Here is a 21107-nt window from a genome sequence, read left to right on the forward strand (position 1 = left end):
CCGCTTCAAAGACTTTCATTGTTGGCTGTTGTGGTGTTTCACACTCATCCGACACACCCAAGCACCTCTCTCCACAGAAGCTGGGTGGTCACATCTGCCTTATCCTCTCCCACTTCCAGCCTCACGATACCCAGAACCCTCAATCGAAGAGCCCTGGTCATGCCGCCCAGGGATTCCATCTCTTTCTGTGAGTGAGTCAGGACTGAACCCTTAACACATGCTTGTCAAGGTCTGCCATCTTACACTTATTCTGGCCCAGTGGAAGTCCGAGATCTTCTGGACTGCCTTCAGTCTTGGAGACCGTCTTGTCTGTACTCCTGATTGTCTCCGTAGCGTCTTTCGGAGAGGCTAGAAGGCCGCACCACTAGTCAGGCTGAAAGTACAAAGTCTTAACACCTCCACGGCATCCCTTCCCAGCAGGCGTGACTCCGTTGTCCACTGGATGAAGAAGTCTCCCTGTCCTTAGCAGCCTTGGATTTAGATATTTTCAGTGGTGTATTATGTTGGGGGCCGCCAACTTTCAAAATTCTTAAAGGCTTGGAAGTATGTATGTGCTGTCTCCACATTGGCCCAAAAATACTGTACCAAGCAGCGTTCACGCATTAGGGCACCTTTTTATGTTCGGAAGCACCCTCACCTACCTCTGGGCAGCTCCATAGGGTCACACTAGGTGCCCAGGAGGACAGTTCTGGGCTCCTTTGCCGCTTAAAGACCGCGTGAGCTCTATATTAAGATTTAGCCAGTAGGGAAGTACCAGATGGAACTGACCCAGTGTGAAGCATCGGTTCTACGGAGGCTGACCTGTTTCTTTGATCTCAGCTCCGTGGTCGCCCAAGTCTGATATCTACATGTTTTCGTTCTGCTGGTTGTTCATGGATGTCACCAGATATGTGAATTATGGAATACATCGGTTTCCTACCCCGGTTGATTGCTGAATTGTGTGGAAAGGTGTACCTTTGCTAGGAGAGGTCTGTAGACTGACTGAGTATTTCAGAAGTGGGTTTGTTCTGTGTAGTACTTTGCTCATGGTTTTTGTAATTGATCTCAAAACCACCCCTCCCCTGTTTCTCAATCAACTATTTTCAAGTATGTCTGTGGGAAAAAAAAGTGTAAAGAGGCTACTTAACCACGTCTTTGTAATAAATGTGAGACCAGGAATCAGGGAGAATAAAAATATAAATGCCCTGTCCGGCCCTGGGATATGTGGATGCAAAGAACTCACTCAGATCAGTTCCTCGCATTACTGCTGACGAGGGGCCATTTCTTTCAACAACGACAGACCACGCCTAAGTCCCCCTGTTCTGCGCCATTATTGGCCTTTCTGCGCCATTGTTGGGACCTCTTTGAAAACCCACTTATCCAAAGAAAGGACCGTTGCAGTCGTTGAACGCGGTCCTTCAGTTCCAATCACCCCCTTACCATAACTGAAACACGTGAACCCCAAGCATACGGAGATGTTGGGCAGTATGTGCTGAACTGTCTAAACACCGTGGTCAGTTTTACTGCATTTGACCAACTACTCACTCGCCTGCACTTACTCAACCTTTGTTAATCTGCACTGTATTTCTTCAGTAAACACGGGCTCTTCCTTAGGTTCAAGGATTCTGACGCTTTATCCCCAGCCTCGCGAGAAGACCTCCCACCTTGGCTAGACTCTGCGGCTGCACCATTCACTCCGTTATCTCAGTTCCTTTTCTAATGGTGTGAAATTCCACACTTGTGGAAAGCTAGCCATCTGGCTGTAGGTTGCTGTTCTGTTTCGTGTTCTTGCTTTAGAGGAGCATCTGCTTGCCTCTTCATCCAGAGCCTTGATGGTGGTCTACAGCCTATGTACTTTATTGTAATATCTGTCTGATTGGCTCAGAAATCCATATGAAGGACCATGAGCAGAGTGAATCATGGCAGACTGCGTTTAATGGGCCGGTGGGTGGGCAGATTTGGTTGGGGCCTGCTGGACACTTGCTGTATGAGAAGACAGACGGCTTGATAACCTTAGTCAAAACACATACACTCATACATGCCAGTTGTCTTGGATTCTTTTTGTTCTTTCGGAATAGTAGATATTCCAGTTACAGAGATGCCAGGTAGAGGCAGAACTAGACTGGCTCAATCCGGCTCATGGCAGATAAACATTGTAACCTTGTTATGTTCACATATCCCCCTGAAGCTCTCTGTTGTAAAAGTTGGTGTTGTGTTGATATTGCTGCAAGATTATTTTTTTATATGAAGCTCCAGTCTGTGTGCGCAGCAAGGTCCATTCGCTAAAGTGACCGTAAAACAGACCACGTACAAATCTGGCTATGGAGTTCCTGGATGCCCAGCCATTGCGACAGTGTGCATTGTGGTTTGGACAGCACATCTCCTGACTGTGGGCCAGAAGCATACACCAAGGTTTGGTTTGATGGACCGGCGTCCGTGCGTACAGCTACGGTACCTCCAGGGGTACAGTTTATCCATGTGGCTGTACCTCGCGGAGGATGGGCATCCGACTCCATGCATAGTAAGTACATAGGGCTCTGGCGGGAATCATGGCAACAGAAGATTGAGGTTGGTCTGCTGTGCAGGAGGCGCTTGAAAGGAGGTTCCACAGAGGAAGCCATGGCAGAGGGTCTGAAGGAAGGAGAAAGTTCAATGGAGGAGGTCAACAGAGGACACTCACAAATGTGGATATCTGTGAAATGATCAGATGGTTGGAACAGATTGCTGTATGGGCAAGCATTTATGGGAAGGAGAAATTTACACAAGTAGTGACCCCTTTAAATTGAGAAAAAAAACAGGAGCAAGAGAGTCTCTCTGCTCTGAAGGAGAAATGACCCACAGAGGGGTGCAATGTCAAGTGAGTGCAAGCAGGGTGGAAGTGTTCGATGAGATGGCTGGGATGGGGGCTCCTTAGAGAAAGAAGATGGCTTGAGGAGTTTGAGAGCTGGATGGAAACGTAGGAAGAGAGGGGCCTTGTGGGGGAGGCGGAGACCTGGACGTGAACAGTGGTCTTTCAAGGCAGTAGAATTTATGGAGAGTTATTTTTGAACTGCTGCATAGATCACAGCTTTACAGGCCGAAAAAGTTGGAAACTACCAGAAAAGCACATAAACATGCTACGGGAATCAAGAATGGAAGGGAGGCCGGTTAATATGAGACACTTAGTGTCCTTGGCAGCCACCGACATGAGAGCACATTCTGTCGCAATCGGTTGGCTTATCTTCGCTGACAGTTAATCGGCCATTCTGGGAAACAGCTGTGATTCTTTCTACATCACCAATATTCCAGCACTCATGGAAAAATACTCACCTCAAAGCACCCAGTGGAATATAACCCTCACCACACACCCATGAGAACACACCCACACTAACAGGCCCACTTCATAATCCCACCTTGAGACATCCATGTCAACGCACCGACATCAACACTCTTGGGAACACACCCAATGAGAATGCGCCAATGAGGACACACCCATGGGAACAAACCCACCACTACAAAGCCATGGAAATACTTCTCCTTTGACATCTCCAGCTGCACACACTATGGTTGATGCAGGCATCTGGACACACCTCTGCTGGAGCATCACCACCAGGACATCCACACGAGCAACACACCTGGCCCCAGTCGCGTGAACGCGCCCCCTCATCCGAATGGATGGATGTCAGGATTTATAACCTAGAATGAGCTCAATCGAGGGGAAAACATGTACTGAAGCTTTTACAAGCTAAGAAAGCAAGACCAGCAGGAGTCTATTTCAGAATGCAAACAGAAAACTGTGAAAGAGTCTTTGTGAGAACATGGCTGAAATGTGCTGGAGGCTCACGGAGTTTCATGCTGCACTCCCTCCGCAGTCCCATCGAGAGGTTCATCTGCAGGGGAGAGACCGAAGGCCCCTTTCAACTGTCCTGTCACTTACCAAGGTGCCGAGAGAGCACTGAGCTCTATCAACCTAAACAAGAAGTCCATAAAGGCTCAGACAGATGAGGGACACCTGAAAGCGAATTGTTGCTAATAGGTTTGAAAAAAGATGGAGCAAATGGTTCGCAACTTTTCTTTTAATGACAATTAGATCAGCTGATCCCGGAGAAATCTACAGTAATCTGTTGATGTTATTGGAGGAGATAGCAAAGTTCAGAAAAGTAACAGCGTTCGTTTTCAGTGGGTCTGGGCTTTCAAGGCGCAATCTTTCAATCTAAATAACCCTATTTGTCTGACTCCCTGTGAGAAAGTGGCTCTGTATATACTGTTCCCAAATAGGTACAGGGTGTACAGAGTCCACAGTCCCCAAAGGTTTGGCAGAGGCTAAAGTTAGATATAACCTTACTCTCTAAAGTGGTAGCTTGGTCGAGCAGTAAGGCAGTATCAGAGGACAGTGTAAAGCATTTGTTGTACACACTCAGTCAGCAAAATGGTCTCACACACTCAATAACTGAACTCTAGGCCAATGGTTTATATATAAAAAAAAATATGCTTGTTTTATTTTAGAACCAACAATCGGTATCAAAATATACTTTTTTAGAATGAGATGCTTTAGTTCAATACTTTGCAATAGGCAATTGACTTTTGCAGGTAATAATTACAGTTTGTTGCAATAGGCAACACAATTTCAAACACAATAATACATTGAGCTCAATGGGAATTTTAAGTTCTATGCAATTGATTACTTTCAGGACTACTTTTCTAACTCCAGGACTGGATCCTAGATTCAGTCCTGGGACAGTTCTTGGAAACAAGTGAGTAAATTCGTTTTAGTTACTGTTGTGATTTTTAAACAATATTTTGCTATTTTAAAAGTTGACACTTAGAAACTTTTTCTGATCAAATTCCCAATTTTATCCTATGGAAGGAAATTCACTTAGCAGGCAAGTGGGGTTATGGTTACTTTTTCTAGGTCAGTGTTGGATCCTAGATCCAGCACTAGTGTACCACCTGTAAGCAGTTGAGAAACTGCGTTTTAAGTTATACAGGCGATTTTTAAGGAATATTTATAAATTTGCAAAATTGACACTTAGAAGAAATGTCATAGAAAAACAGTCAATGGTTTCCTATGGAAGAAAATTCAAGTTACGGGTAAAGTATGTTCTCGTTACTTTTGTAATCCAGTGCTGGGCTCCTAGGCTCAGTGCTGGGACCTATATCTAAAACAAGTAAGTAATTACGTTTTCACAGTTGGTACGATTTTTAAAGAATATTTGTAGTTTAAAAAAATCGACACTTAGAAGAAATTTCACAGAAAAACAGTCGATGGTTTCCTATGGAAGAAAATTCAAGTTACTGGTAAGTACGGTTAAAATTACTTTTCAGGGTCAGTACTGAGCTACACGATGCAGCACTGAGGTCTCTCCTGATAACAGGTGAGTAAATCGGAATTCGTTGTTCGGCTGATTTTAGATGAATATTTTAAAGTTCCAAAACTCCACACTTAGAAGAATTTCCTAGTGAAACCAGTCAATGTTAGCCTATGGAAGAAAAGTGAGTTATCGGCTTTTAGGTAAGTACTCGACTAGCAGAGTTACGGTTCTGGGCATAGACTCAGGGGTCTCCCAGGGTCAGGTAGGTACAGTTGGTACACCCTCAGCGGCACAGGGGCAGTCGGGTGCAGAGGTAGTTAGGCCCAATGTTATCCAATGAGAGGCAGGGGGCCTTCAGTTGGTGGCTGATGGCGAGCAGGCCACGCGGCTGTGGGAGCTGGGCTCCTGGTCACTTGCTCAGGGCAAATGGGGAAGTAGATTAGTTGCACTGCCAGGGGCACTCGGGCGGCTGGGTGCAGGGTAGCTTTTGAGCCGTCGGGCGCTCAATGTTATTCAATGGAGATCTTGGAAAGTGAACAAAGGCTGCAGGCTCGGGAACGGAGGATCTTCAGGAGCGACCAACACTTTGAGGGGTAAGTTGGGATCTTGGAGGATAGGTAGGCACCCAGGAGTTGGGCACAGGGGGCTGTGGGGCGCCGGGTGCAGGGGTGTCTTTTGACATCGGAAAATCTTACCCCCTGCTGGTCGCGGTTTGAGGGGTCCCTGGTTCTGAGGCTGCAGGCATCGTCTGGGTCGTCGAGGAGGGTCCTTGGGCACTGGATTCCAGGTCAGAATCGCCAGGGGGACGTCCTCAGGGTCTTTGTCCACTCGGGCACAGGCCGGGGTCGGCGGGTGCAGTGTGCGCTGGTTTCGCGGTTCCTGGCGGGCACCAGTGGTATTGCTATTTGAGCAGAACCACTGCTCGTGGGAGTCCCAGTCTTGGTAGAGTCTCAAGGTGGTCAGGTCCTCCGAGGTTTTTGAGGTTGCTGACCACTGAAGGCGCCGGAGTTCCACAGGAGCAGGTTCAAGGATCAACAGGCCTGTAGGGCTGGGGCCAAGTCAGTTGGTGTCGTCCTTTTGTTACCAGCTGCGAAGCGGGTCTTCTGGTTTCTTGATCTTCTTGCTTGTTTTCGAACCGGGATCTAAGGAAGGAAGGTTCAGGGTGCTTCTAAATAGTAGATTTAGGGGCGTTACAGGTAGGTAAAGGGCAGGGACCAATGGGTCCCTGCCCTGGGGTGGGTACACCCCCTATCCTGCCACTCTCCTGTGGGAGGGGGGCAGTAGCCTAGTCCTGATTGGGCAGGGCTTCCCATCTTCAAGATTGCGAGAGCCTGGAGATGTGCTTCACCTCGCCTCCCCCACCTGAGGGGTGGGTTTGGCAGAGGCTGGCACCTCCCCTGTCCTTACTTGGGGTTTCCGGCCAGTCTTCCCGCCATAGTGGGGGTCAGAACCGGTGGGGGCCATTTGCTGAGTACAGCAGGTGGCCTGGAGAATCTCACAAAGGCGACATGCCTTTGAAGCTTCCCCCTGCTCATCCTGGGGGAGAAGACCTAGCACCTCGCCCAGGATGTGCATTGTTGCAGGCCCAGGAGAGCGGGGGGCTCTCCACCCAGGGGTCCAACAACATGTCTGCTGTGTGGCAGCCTAGGCCGCCTCTCAGACAAGACGTGGATTGTAGGTTAGGTTTCAGGGGGCATCTCTAAGATGCCCTCTGTAGTGCATTTTACATTAAATCCCACACTGGCATCAGTGTGGGCTTAATGTGTTGAGAAGTTTGATATCAAACTTGTCAGTCTTCAGTGTAGCCATTATGGTGCTGTGGAGTTCGTAATGACAACCTCCCAGCACCATATACTCTTAATGGCATCACTGCACTTACAGTGCCCAGGAATGGCCCGGGGTAATGTAGGGGCACAGGGCTCATGCACCTGTGTCCTCACCACTGGCATATGGCACCCAGCTAAAGGGGTGGCTGATGTATGCCAGGGCAGTGGGTTTGTGGGCATGGCACACAGGGATGTGTGCCATGTCGACTCTGTGTTTAGTTCTGCACCAGGACACTCAGCCTGCAAAGGCAGTGTGTGTGTGTCAGGGTACAGGGCTCCTAAGGGTGGTACAATAAGTGCTGCAGCCCTTAGGGGTCTTCTCTGGTCACAATGCCCTGGGTACCTAGGGTACCATTTACCAGGGGCTGACGTGGCCAGAGATGCCAATTGGGTTTAGGCTTTAGTACAGTTTTTAGGGAAGGAACACAGGCCCTGGGTACCTGATTGGCAGGGACCCAGGGCACACCAAGGAAAAGTGCATCAGGTATCAGGCAAAAAGAAGGGGGGTTCTGCAACAGAAACCAACTTCCCTACACTCTCTTCCTTACAGGGCAGGCTGAATTATTTGTGGACCCAGATGGCCATAGGTGGGAGATTCATCCTTGACTGAAGAGTACTAAAAAGTATCTCTATTTAGATTTTGAGCCATCCAACATGATAGCAACATAAGTAACGGTAATAACTTTCTCATGGTCTACAACTAAATAACTTTCAGCGCCATCGGCATTGACTCTACGCTGCCCTTACATTTGTATGTACAAAGAAAGCAGAGCCATGTTTTATGCCCAAGCCACCTTTCCCTGTGCTTACAATGTGCTCCACTCATCTTCTGTCCGTACCATCATTGGCGGTCAGCGGTCCCTTGTACAGTTGTGTGTGCCATAGAAACAGAAACTGGACGTCACCTGTTATGGCTCATTGGAGCTCTTGGGTGCCACCCAACACACACCTCATTCCTCCACCTGCCGGGCCAGGAGATCCTGTGTCATGCCAGGAGATCCCGTATCATGCCAGGAGATCCTGTGTCATGCCCGGAGATCCCGTATCATGCCAGGAGTTCCTGTGTCATGCCAGAAGATCCCGTATCATGCCAGAAGATAAAGTATCATGCCAGGAGATCCCGTTTCATGCCAGGAGATCTTCTATGCCCGGAGACCCCATACCATGCCAGGAGATCCCGTTTCATGCCTGCTCACTCTGTTTATTTATAAGGTTTTATATAGCGCGAACGTGACCCACGAGGGTATCAGAGCGCTTTACAGTATAAAGTTATAGAGACATAAGAAATAAAGTAATATACACGCATTAGATATTCGTCATTACTTACAGGAGAGGCAAAAGGTATAAGATAACATAGGTATAAGATGACATAGTAGACCAGTGGACAAAAACATGATGATCCCAGAGGGCAACGTCATATTGCAGACAATAAAGTTATTGAGCCTTAGGTCTGCATTGGGATATAAACAGACCAATAGTGTTTTCTTTCAATCTACACAGGGTATCCAGTGATATGCGGATCGTATCGGTGGCTCGAAGCCAGTATAGGGTCAGGACTTAGGACATAAATTTGTTCATTAGGAGGATTTTTACCTCTTTTTCGAAGGCGGTAAAGGAAGAGATTCCCTGAACCAATGGAGGCAAGGAGTTCCATATCCTGTTAGATGCTCCTCTGTCCCCTCATCTGTTCTAACCCTTTTCAGCCGTACCTCCTCTGCTACAGCCCTCTCCACCACGTCCACGCTGCACTTTAACACTGTGGGGACCCTGTTGGATTAGTCAATATCCTAGAAGCCAAGCCAGGGGCAAGGGCAGTAAACGTCAGTATCATAGAACCCAAGCCAGGGGTAAGGGTAGTAAACTCCAATATCATATAACCCGAGCCAGAGGCGAGGGTAGTAAATATCAGTGTCATATAGCCCAAGCCTTGAGGCGAGGGTAGTAAACATCAGTATCATAGAACCCAAGCCAGAGGCAAGGGTCGTAAACATCAGTATCATAGAACCCAAGCCAGAGGCAAGGGTAGTAAACATCAGTATCATAGAACCCAAGCCAGAGGCAAGGGTAGTAAATGTCAGTATCATAGAACCCAAGCCAGAGGGAAGGGTAGTAAATGTCAGTATCATAGAACCTGAGCCAGAGGCAAGGGTCGTAAACATCAGTATCATAGAGCCCGAGCCAGAGGCAAGGGTCATAAACATCAGTATCATAGAACCCGAGCCAGAGTCAAGGGTCATAAACATCAGTATCATAGAACCCGCGCCAGAGGCAAGGGCCGTAAATATCAGTATCATAGAACCCAAGCCAGAGGCGAGGGTAGTAAATATCAGTGTCATATAGCCCAAGCCTTGAGGCAAGGGTAGTAAACATCAGTATCATAGACCCCAAGCCAGAGGCAAGGGTCGTAAACATCAGTATCATAGACCCCAAGCCAGAGGCAAGGGTCGTAAACATCAGTATCATAGAACCCAAGCCAGAGGCAAGGGTAGTAAATGTCAGTATCATAGAACCCAAGCCAGAGGGAAGGGTAGTAAATGTCAGTATCATAGAGCCAGAGGCAAGGGTCGTAAACATCAGTATCATAGAGCCCGAGCCAGAGGCAAGGGTCATAAACATCAGTATCATAGAACCCGAGCCAGAGGCAAGGGTCATAAACATCAGTATCATAGAACCCGCGCCAGAGGCAAGGGCCGTAAATATCAGTATCATAGAACCCAAGCCAGAGGCGAGGGTAGTAAACATCAGTATCATAGAACCCGAGCCAGAGGTGAGGGTAGTAAATGTCAGTATCATAGAACCCGTGCCAGAGGTGGGGGTAGTAAACATCAGTATCATAGAACCCAAGCTAGAGGCAAGGGTTGTAAACATCAGTATCATAGAACCCAAGCCAGAGGCGAGGGTAGTAAACATCAGTGTCATAGAACCCGAGCCAGAGGTGAGGGTAGTAAACATCAGTGTCATAGAACCCGAGCCAGAGGTGAGAGTAGTAAATGTCAGTATCATAGAACCTGTGCCAGAGGTGGGGGTAGTAAACGTCAGTATCATAGAACCCAAGCCAGAGGCAAGAGCAGTAAACGTCAGTATCCTCAAAGAACTGCCCACCTTTCATGGGGTCAACTGGTTGGTTCTATGATGATGGGGTCCATCTGGTCTGCTGACTGTATGTGGGCTCTATCAGCACCGTGGCTACGCATTGGCGACCTGGCATGTATTCGCTAGGGCACGCGCCCTGTGCATTTCATTCAAAGGTGACTTTGATAACATTGTTCCGTGGACATCCTCTTTTGGGATTCTGAATGTTGGGGCAGTATAGCTTACATTTTAGATGGGCCTTTTCTATCTGCAGGCATCAAGCAATTTGGGGTACACCACTGAACAGTGACATATCTTTCAACTTATTTGAACTCTTTGCTTTTAAACTTCTCCTTTGCAATTTTACATGACTGAAAAATCGACCACCCCTCACTCTGAGCTGTATCTTATTGTCCTCTCTTGAGGGCTAGGTCAGCACAGGAGAGTTCTTGCCATGGCTGACTGTTCCACTTTTGGGTCTAGGAAGTGTTCCTGGCCCCTCTAAATTTGTCATGATGCACACTACATGGCAGTCCTCATAAGTCCTTTTCACCAACCATCCTCCCAGTGCACCCACAGAAAGATGTTGGTGTAAGAAGATAGTGTTTTGAGGGCTATTTCTAAGCATCAGGGTGGTTAAAGATTGGCTGAAATGTTATGATACGCAACAGAGATTAATTATTCAGTGTTTGTTCATGTTTTTCTAAACAGTAATCGAGACAAACATTACTTTTTGTTCTTTATGCAATGAACTGAGTAATTATGGATAGGGTCTTCCTAAGTTGTGCTGCCCACTGTAGGAGAGTAGGATCTGCTTCCCACAGTTACCCCCCCTTTTTGCTGGTGTTTCTCTGTTTTTCGACCTTAGTCTGGCTGTGGCCCTGCTAATCAGGACCCCAGACAAGCTGCTTCCTCTCTAAAATGGTTTGCATGTACATTAGGTACATATCTAATTGGATTCTAGAGTGTCTTATAAGCCCCTAGTATATGGTATACTATGTACCGAGGGCATAGGTACCTCAGAGGCCTACCAGGGGGTGAAGCATGTATTATGCCAACCCTGGGAAGCACTCCAAAATGGCACCACAGGTCTGCTACTGCAGCCTGGGTAAGGTGGTGCCTGCACCCCTTACTTTGGTATAGGCTACCTATATCACTACCATTGCACACACATATAAAACCTATAAGTCACTCCTATGGCAGGCCTTAACAATCCTGAAGGCAGAGTGCTTGGTTTTTGTTAGACCTGGCACCTTGGCGTGAGTCTCCCTTCCACTTTTTGTCGCTGTGCCTCATGTGTTTTTATGGTGTTGGCCGCTCAGCGCACTGTGCCGCTGCCAACCAGTGCCACAGTGCAAGTGCTCCCTATGTAAAATGTATATGTTGGTTGGATTCCATGATTGGCTTATTTGGTTTACTGTCAGACCCCAGTAAAGTGCACCAGGAGTGCCAGGGCGTGTAAATACAAATGCCGCTGGTGGGGTTGCAGCACTGGTTGTGCCACCCACAGAAGCGGCCTGGTAAAATGTGTCTAGGGTCTGCCATTGCAGAACCTGCGTGCAGTCTGGTGCTGACTGGCAAGTGCACACACTTGCCAGTCCCTAAACCTTCCCTTAACTTCATGTTAGTCACCCCTATGGTAGGCCCACGGGCAGGGTGCATTGTAGCATAAGGTAGGACAAGCCCTGATGTGAGTGGCATGTCCTAATAGTGAATTACCGCCATTTTCGTTGTTCACTATTGTAAGGATACCCTGTTCTCATAGGCCAGAATGGGCGGTTAAGATTGTTACATCCTATGATCCTAACCGACCCAGGGAACATGGTAGAAGATCGAGTTTAGTATGCCTGAACTCGGAATAATAAGGTACATCTTTTTGTAAGGTTTATTTTAATATTCTGCGTTTGCAAATGCCACTTTTAGAAAGTTGGCCTTTGCTTGCCTAACCATTTCAGCCCGCCTCTGCGTGATGTGTATCTGCTGTCTGGCTTGTGTGAGTGACAGGGCTGGGGAAACCCAGATGGGCAGGGCTAGGTAGCCTGGTGGTGAATAGAAAGATTGACAGGTAGATGGGTGGGAGGAGTACACCTGGACTCTGAATAGGACTGTGCTCTGCCACCACAATGCCGGCTCCGCCCCATGTGGAGCGTCTGATCACACTGCCCCGCACTCTGAAAGAAGAAGCCTGCATCGCGTCAACAAAGTGCTCCAGAACTGGACTGAACTAGGCAAGGGACCCCCTGGCCTGGGAGAACAAAAGAAATGCAGTATAAATGTAGGAGTCCTGCTCCTAAGTAATCAGATCCGCTTTGAACCAAGAAGAATCTCTGCCTGAGGAGGAGGCGCCAGGAAAGCTGTACGGAGGAAGACTGTCCCTATCCTGGGGGACTGGCCTGCAGTGGTGACCTTGCTGCCAAAGGGGAGAAGAGGAACCCGTTACAAAAGACTTTGCTTCATTTTGATTTCAAGAAACCTTGTGCTTTCAAAAACGATCTCCAAGGGCCTGGAAGCGAGCTTGCCTCCTGAACTGAGCCCCAGGACCAGTGGGCTCATCCTGATCTTCACTCGCCTACCGCTGGACTGTGGTGTTCCTTCCCTCACCGGAGCCGTGACTCCCGTGCCCATCAGCCCCTCCTTGAGCCGTGGCCGGACTGCTTAGCCGCGCCTGCCTTGGGAAGAGCCTCGCTCGATCTGAGCCGCTCTCCCTACGCCGTGCTGGGCTGCCCCCGTCACCTCGCTCGCCGGAGGCCCGCTGCGCACCTTCACCCCTCCCACCGGAATCGGCGCTGTGAGCATCTCCAAGCCTCAGACGGCCCGGACGTGGAAAGCGTGCCCGGCTGCCCCGCTCATCTCACCTGCCAACCTGAAACACCCCGCTCTAGCTGTGAGCCTGAAGGACCAGACCCCCCTCGTAAAGCATGGGGGCCCCGGACGCCGCCTCACCCTTCTGAAGGGCCGCTGAGCGCCCCGCACCCGCCTTCACGAAAAGAAACAAGGTACTGTAACTTACGAACTCGACCGCGAGCTCGCATCGGATCCAGGGTCCGCAACGTTCTGGTTTCCCTGCCGTCTGACGCGTGCCACACGGTCGCCGTCTCAGCGCGAAGCGCGCTAAGACCCACAGTTCACCTTGTTGCCCCGCATACGAAGAACTTTCTGCATAAAAGAACAAACCGTAACAATAGAGATCGTGGCCCCACCGTGTCACCGTTGCTGAGTCCTGTACTAAGTCTGCTGAAAATATATAAAAGCCTTATTTTCGTATACAACCTGCCTGGTGTCCGTTTGTGGTGGATGCAAGGTATTTTGCGGTGTGTATTATTGCAAGTGCTTAACCGTGTACGCCCTGAAGTTTAGCCTTGACTGCTCGTGCCACGCACCTAGAGGGTGAGCAGGGGTTATTCTAAAGAGCCATCCTTCGCCCTGACTAGAAGTGAAGGGTCCCTGCTTGTCGCTGGTACTTGCCTGCGCAAACCAGAGCCCCCTCATTTCTAACAGTTTTTATGTGAGAGGGTGCCCCTGCATGAGCAGAGCCCCTCTGCAGCGTTCGGAGTACCTCCTCTGATGCTGTTTGTGGTGCAGCCTGACCATATACTCTTAAGTGCATTATAACCTCGCGGTACATGCTAACTTTGGGATGGCTGCACGGAAACATGTCGTGTTTGGTGTCAAACCCTTTGGAATACTACACCCCCCCCCCCCCCCCTGCCAGTTCTGGCGGCGGGGATAGCATTCGACCCCTCTAGAAAGAGAGACATGTTCACACTGGTCTAACCCGGTGGGACTTTCTACAGCCCTGGCATCACAAAATGGATGCCTCTGCCACAGACACAGGTCTGGCCTCCTGCTGCTGACCGAAACTCCGGCAGGGGGGGCCTGGACAATAGGTTTCCTGTCCCAGGGAGGTGTACCACCTCCCCAGACAGGCAGATGTGTATTAGGGCTGGGCGGGAGCACTCTCTGGTGCTTTGAAGTCCTGCACTGGGGGCACACTTGGTGTCCCTGTGCATAGTCCAGTTCAAACCGGTTGCAGGGGCTACCTGCCCCTGCTCTGGTGCGAAACTGGACAAAGGAAATGGGTTTAACCACCCCTCTTTCCAAACCCTCCATAGGTGGGTCCCTAGAGTATGTCCAACCCCCAAACAAAAGTATGGGAACCCAGTCCTTGCAACTTTAGATTACCCTGCACGAAACTCTGCAATATATATCCTGGACCTTCGACGTTCTACTTTGCTTTGAAGACTGAAGAAATCTCCCTTGGGGTCAAGGAGTGACTCCCCTGCTTGGCAGGCACCAAAGAAGTAACTGACCGGTCTGTATCGCTGAAGCTCCCGCTGGACGCCGAAGTCTTTGCATCACTAGAGGTGGATTTCCAGACTTCCCCGAGGCTACCCTGAGACCACAGCAAAGCTGAGGCCCGTGGCTATCGTGGGGGATGTGGAACCGTGAACCCTGGACACCGTGAACTTTTGCAGCAACACTATCTTCCTGGTCTTCCTCGAAGTTGTGCTTTGGGCTCCGAGTAGCCCCAGCCTTGAGCACCTCCTGCACCGAAGATTGCTGGCCTCCACTCCACGAGTGACCCGTGGGCCAGCTTCAAGTGCGCCCGCTCGAGGCTTCTTCGCAATCGCTAACCCGTTGGCTAGTGGGTTCCCACGAAGGCAGCTCCCCTTCTGATTAGGCTTTCCTGGTTGCTCCAGACGTGCCCCGACTTACCCTCGCTAGGTGAGTCCCCCAGACCTTGCTGGTCTGAACCGCAGTCCTTTCTCTGATTCCAAGTGACTTGCCGTTGCCAAGGCTTGTTGGGTCCAATCTGGTCGCCGACACGGCAGCACTCGACAGACTTCGTGGGACAGCTCGAATCCAGCTCCTGGTCGTCATCGGCGCCTCCTGGATCTCGTGGCTGAAGAGTCGAGACACCCGTCAACTCACCTGAAGCACCCGACATCTGTGGGCATTGGTCAATCGTGCCCTTGGTCACTGGTAAGTGACCCAGACTCTGTCCCCTCTGCTTTCAGGTTCCTTCCATCCTAGATCCAGGCTTGGATCGCCTCCGACACTTCTCCACTTCACAGCAGCAGCACTTCTTCGCCAGCTCCCATTGAAATCGACGACGCGACCCGACACCAAAAGACACCTATGCACCCTGGTTCCCTGTGTGAGGTAACACGAGTACTCCGGTGCTCCCATGGGTGCTAGCCATAGAACTTCCTAAGTCCAAAAGGGTTTGGTCCTGACTCATTTCTAAGTGTCCCTAATCTTTAAATTTCCAACCGCGACATTGCCCATAGAAGCTAACGGGAACCCGCGGTTGTGTTTACACACTGCACATCTCCTCCGTGGGTCCCCTGTGTCACTAACTTGGGTGGTTCCTTGGGGTCCCAGCGATTCTACAGGCTCTAGGCCTTGTGTCTAGTTCAGTCATGATTCTTATACCACTTTATTGGTATATGGTTTGGTACGCCCCTCTGGCCCAACGTGTATTTGTGCTATTACTGTTGATTGCTAACTTGTAAATTAAGTACTTCAAACTCCAGTCTCATAAAGAGACTAGAGGGGTGTGTTTTATCTTAAATACATATATTTTAAATGTATACCTGGTGTGGTTGTCCTTTTATTTGGTCAGTCAAGAGATTATAGACTGGTAAAACAAGCTGCTTTACATTCCTTCAAGATTTAGCCTGAAGGCTGCTCTCCATAGCTACCACTAGGATAGCTTTCAATAAAGGTTGTCTTTGACCTATTCACCATAAGGGGTTGTTTGGACTGATACAGGGTGCCCACTAGAACTAGTAGACAGCATATATCAGGCCAACTTCTCACACCCACCATGGCCGCGCCTCTGTGGGAACTCATCTGACAATGACTTGAAAACCTTGATCGAGGCTGAATGCGCTGCCTTAGATGCGGGTCTTCTCCATAGCATGACGTTTCACACTCTAAGCCATCCTGTCCTATGATAGCTATTAAATTGTTCCTTTTTCTAGTGGATACCCATGGTGGTGTTCTGTGGATGAACAGATTTTCTGTTAACTTGTATGATTTATTGAATTACTTGGAGAGGTTCATCAAAGCACCCAAATGATTTTTCTGTAAAAGAAAAAAATGCCCTCCATAATGTCACTGTCTCTAGGGCACCACCTTGCAATTACAGATGAAAGTCTCCCCAAACTGCACTACAACCAACCCAACCAGCCAATGTGCAGAAAACAGCAAGAGACCGCTTTACCCCAACCACAGTGATAGCTGAACAAGAGTCCAGAAGCCAAGTCTCTAAGGCACTAGGTAAACGTATTGGGGTCCATACAAAGACCCCTAATCTAGGAAGAGTCGTGCCACTCCTCGTAACTGCAGCGGTTCCTGTGGACTGATGCAACTGATTTAAGCAGGATGTAGGCACAATCGCAATAGAAAGGGTACAGTAATGTCAGAGGGCAAAAGACCATCTACACAGTAGGTTCAGTAGAACAAGTTTTATGAATTATGAAAAAAACACACACAAAATAATATATATATATACAATATCAATTATAGGAGCAAATATTTGTGCATTGTGTCCCCAAGTGAAAAAATGGAACCTAAATGTGAGTTACAAGGTGAATATTTATGGACATGGTTTCCATGGATTGTAAGACACGACCATTCATATATGATTTCTCAACAGCATATCTACACAATGATACACGCTGGGTAATGGTTCGTTCCATTACCCAGCGTGTATATATACGCCGTTCAAACCTTCTGACAACATGCGTTTGTAGATTTATGCCTCGAATTTAGAGGAATCGGCTTATAAGGAGCAGTTTACTACGTGATGGTTGTGACATACCTGCCAACTCTTAATCAGATTTTTAGAAATAGGAAGCGTTGAAATTGGAAAATGAGTCTATGGAGATATTAATTACTTAAGGATCACCTTTATTATATATCTGCTTGAGCCCTGAGGAAGTCTTTAGGGAAATATTACCTTAGACGAAACACGTGTTGGCTGTACGTTTTTGAAAACAAAGCTTGTGTTTAAACAAGTCTTCCAAGAAAAACGACGGAACCTGAAAATATAGATTGTGGATGAATATTGGACAATATTATTTTCTATGTACATGTGTTTGGTAATTTCCATTATCTAATATAGAGACATATACTCCTGAATATTGCTCAGGGAATCTATATGTGTTTGGTCCTCATTTTGTCATACTTCCGTGACAACATATAATGTGGTGCCGCCTTTTCTCTCTCTCGCAGCGGGGACCCCCGAAGACAAGATGAGGCTCTTCCTGATCTTCTACATCAGCACTCCACAGCCCCCCTCCGAGGTACACTCTGTCGCATGCTTTTATTCACTGTATGTCAACATATATTCAGACGGATCGGGGCACCAACACTTGCCTACAGGGGCCTGATCTCAGTCTGTTTGGGATCTGGTGGGGTTGGATCCCTGTGACGAGGGTCTCACGGAGACTGAATCCGTTAAAGTTCACTGGTTGTCAGGGGCGTGTCTCAAAAGTCATTTTTAAGTGCTTCCTAAAAGCGGTTTGCAATGCTGTACTCCTCATCAATGTGCCCTGATGAAGGCCCTGGGCTGGGCTCTTGTTCAGACGCTGTGGTGTTGCGAAACGCCTAATGTGCTAGCCTTGAATTGATGATGGACCCCAGTACAGTGAGTGAGGCTGACTGTTCTGATGACCTCTTATGCTGCACCAAGCCAAAGTTAGATAATGGTACCCCATAAGGATGTATGTGACAAGACCATTGGTAAAATGGGCTCTCTAATATAGTTAATCTGCAGGTATGGTGATCTGATGGGACAGTGTTCTCATGGGATTCTGGTGCCTGTTACAGTGAGAGGTGTGACACTAAATGTATGGTGATCTGATGGGACAGTGTTCTCATGGGATTCTGGTGCCTGTTACAGTGAGTGGTGTGACACTACACGGATGGTGATCTGATGGGACAGTGTTCTCATGGGATGATGGTGCCTGTTAGAGTGAGTGGTGTGACACTACACGGATGGTGATCTGATGGGACAGTGTTCTCATGGGATGATGGTGCCTGTTACAGTGAGTGGTGTGACACTACACGGATGGTGATCTGATGGGACAGTGTTCTCATGGGATGATGGTGCCTGTTAGAGTGAGTGGTGTGACACTACACGGATGGTGATCTGATGGGACAGTGTTCTCATGGGATTCTGGTGCCTGTTAGAGTGAGTGGTGTGACACTACACGGATGGTGATCTGATGGGACAGTGTTCTCATGGGATGATGGTGCCTGTTAGAGTGAGTGGTGTGACACTACACGGATGGTGATCTGATGGGACAGTGTTCTCATGGGATGATGGTGCCTGTTACAGTGAGTGATGATGATGTACGGACACTGATCGAATGAGACAGCGATGCCATACATTACTGTTGCATTGAATGAGGTGGCACCACATGTACGGTGCTCTGCTGGGACAATGTTCCCCTGGCATGGCGCTTGGTACACTGCAGGGGTCTCCTGGGACAATGATCCCATAAGGGGGTGCCTATTAAGGTAAGTCGGGTGGCACCATAGGTGTGGTGATCTTGTGAGCGAAAGAGCGCTGCTTCGGGCTAACAGTGGTGCCTGTCCCGTCCAATCTCAAAGAACGTTGATACCGAAGTGAATGCTCGCTGTTGGCACGCCGACTTTTAGTGAAACTGGAGCAAACGCGCATTTTACTGCTAAACTGGCAGCTCTAGTCTGACATGTTTCTTCGGTATGGAGAAGTGTGGCTCAATGATTAGAGCGGCAGACCCTGATGCAGAGGTCTAGACCGGGACCAGGGTTCAATTCCCCGCTTCGGTGGGTCTTGGGCTCAAAAATTCCACGGACCTGATAATTCTCGCCTCGGTGCCTATTCCCATCATGGAGTCCCACTCTGCAACTCTGGGCAATAGCTTGCTTAACCTCCACAACGGCCCCCACAACGCTAAGGATGCCTGGCCTCCACCTTGGGGGTGCCCAGGAGTGGACACCTCACAGGGAAAGCCAGGATGGGTTCCACAGCGGTATTCGTACAAGCGCCTTGAGACCCTTGCGGGTGAGTAGTGCGCTATACAAGTATCAAACTTACTTAACTTACTTTCGGTATGCATTTTCTTGGTTGAGGACGAGACATTTAAGGAACTCGGCGGCGAGTCGATGCCACAGTGACCTTGTAGGGACACCCGTCTCTGTGCAGCTCCTTCGCCCCCCTCCATCAGGTCCCGCTGTTGCACAGCAGTCAGTACTGGAACGCGCCTTTATGCAGCTCGCCTTAAGAGATGGAAGGGCAGGAGCCAGGGAGATGTTCCCAAGATTACACAACTTTGAAAACTGGAGATGCAAGGAGTAGAAAGCCAGTGTTTGTTTTTCTGATATTATCAATCGACCATGTATCTAAAATTCTGGTAGGGATGTAACCGCCACCCATCGACAGTCAGGCTGGAGCCCAGAGTGAGGATTCTTGGTTTAAGGTGTCAGAAAGGTAGTAATTCTTCGGGAGTACAAGCGCCTCGATGGGAAAGAACAGGCCTCAAGGGGCTGCCCCCGTGGATTGACTGGAGAAGGGGGAGTGCCCTCTGGGGCTTCTGGGAGGATGGATATTGGGCATACAATGAATATTAGCCATCTCCTAATGCAGGCCCAGGATGAAGGCTGCGGCCAGTCTCGCCTTCAGCGCCAAGAAGCCTTTTAGGAGGATTCAGGCTCCATCCGAGCTGATCTTCGGCTCTTCCTGTGCGGGGCTGTCAGACCGGGGGGGGGGGGGGGTTGTGGCTAGAAGTAAGACTGCTGGAAGCGACCCAACATGTGCCTTGTGTTAGAAAGTGCACCGTGCCAAGAAAGTCACGGACGCTTCACAGGGGGCGCGTGCACAGACGGGAATCGCGTGCCAGTTCAGCTCCTCTGTTCCCCCTTCCAGTGGCTTGAACCATTTACGAGCTAATGCCGGGGGGGCCCAATCCCGCAGTGAACACAGTGTTCGTTTTGTGAGTCCGCTGAGCACCTCAATGTAGGGGTGGAAGAGCGGCTTCCAGTCCCCCCCAACATTCGTGAGTGTGTGAGCAGCTCACCTCCTTCCCCAGCTCCCTGGATGGTCGAGCCCGGCATTGGACGGCTGTGGCTGTCAGGCCCAGCATTGAACGGCTGTGGCTGTCAGGCCCGGCATTGGACGGCTGTGGCTGTCAGGCCCGGCATTGGACGGCTGTGGCTGCCAGGCCTTGCCCAGGTACAGTGCCCGCTGGCGGCATCGGTGGCGGAAGCTGCACTTTACCGCTGGCTCCCCTGGGCGTGGGGCTCGCCCAGGCTTCCTCTGTGCTCTTCATCCTTCAAGGGCAGCACAGTTCAGCGAGCAGGAGTTACTGTTCTGGGTGCTGATGTTGGACACAGATAGATGCATGAATCACGTGCAGTCAACGTCTGTATACTGCTTGGAGCATCCCTCCGGGAACAAGCATTGGCAATGCATCGGTTTCAGCTGTGATGGATAATAAATCAATCCGCATCCGGGACTAATGAAAGCGCCCCCTTACCAGGGCTCGAGTCGGGGTACCACGCGGGTGGACGGCGTCACCCCACTTATTTTACCGGGAGCTCGATAACTGGAGCAAATGGAGCCACACATTCACTCTTTGGCCTCTCTGGGGCGAGATCGGAGCTCATTCAGAACGCTGCTCACGTGCTGGCTTCTCTGATACAATCGCATCTAAGGGGTGAGCGAGGGGAGGCAATGAGTCTGATGGTGCAAGCCACCTTTCGTGACGTCAGCGTCCCCCACTTCTTTTTAGGTCTCGCCTGACCCAGCGCATGCCAGCCTAGACCTACAGTGCATGAGCGCGGGCGCGCGCATCGCGCTTTATCGCGATTACTTGCCACTTTGATGTTTGATCGCGATCACTTTCACGGCCGCTTGGCATAGCTTAGTACTTAGTTATGCAAC

The 21107-nt window shown here is 49.4% G+C and overlaps 1 protein-coding gene across 1 annotated transcript in view; it reads left to right on the forward strand.

Moving 5' to 3' along the window:
* SCFD1 (sec1 family domain containing 1) overlaps positions 1–21107 on the forward strand; it is an 836081-nt gene that overhangs the window by 475407 nt on the left and 339567 nt on the right. Inside the window, exon 16 of the mRNA XM_085627369.1 lies at positions 17411–17481. Within this exon, the coding sequence (XP_085483495.1) occupies positions 17411–17481 (71 nt within the window). The remainder of the gene's footprint in view (positions 1–17410; positions 17482–21107) is intronic.

The sequence above is a fragment of the Triturus cristatus genome, chromosome 9 (genome assembly GCF_964204655.1).
Source record: "Triturus cristatus chromosome 9, aTriCri1.1, whole genome shotgun sequence".
In the NCBI taxonomy this organism is placed as follows: domain Eukaryota; kingdom Metazoa; phylum Chordata; class Amphibia; order Caudata; family Salamandridae; genus Triturus; species Triturus cristatus.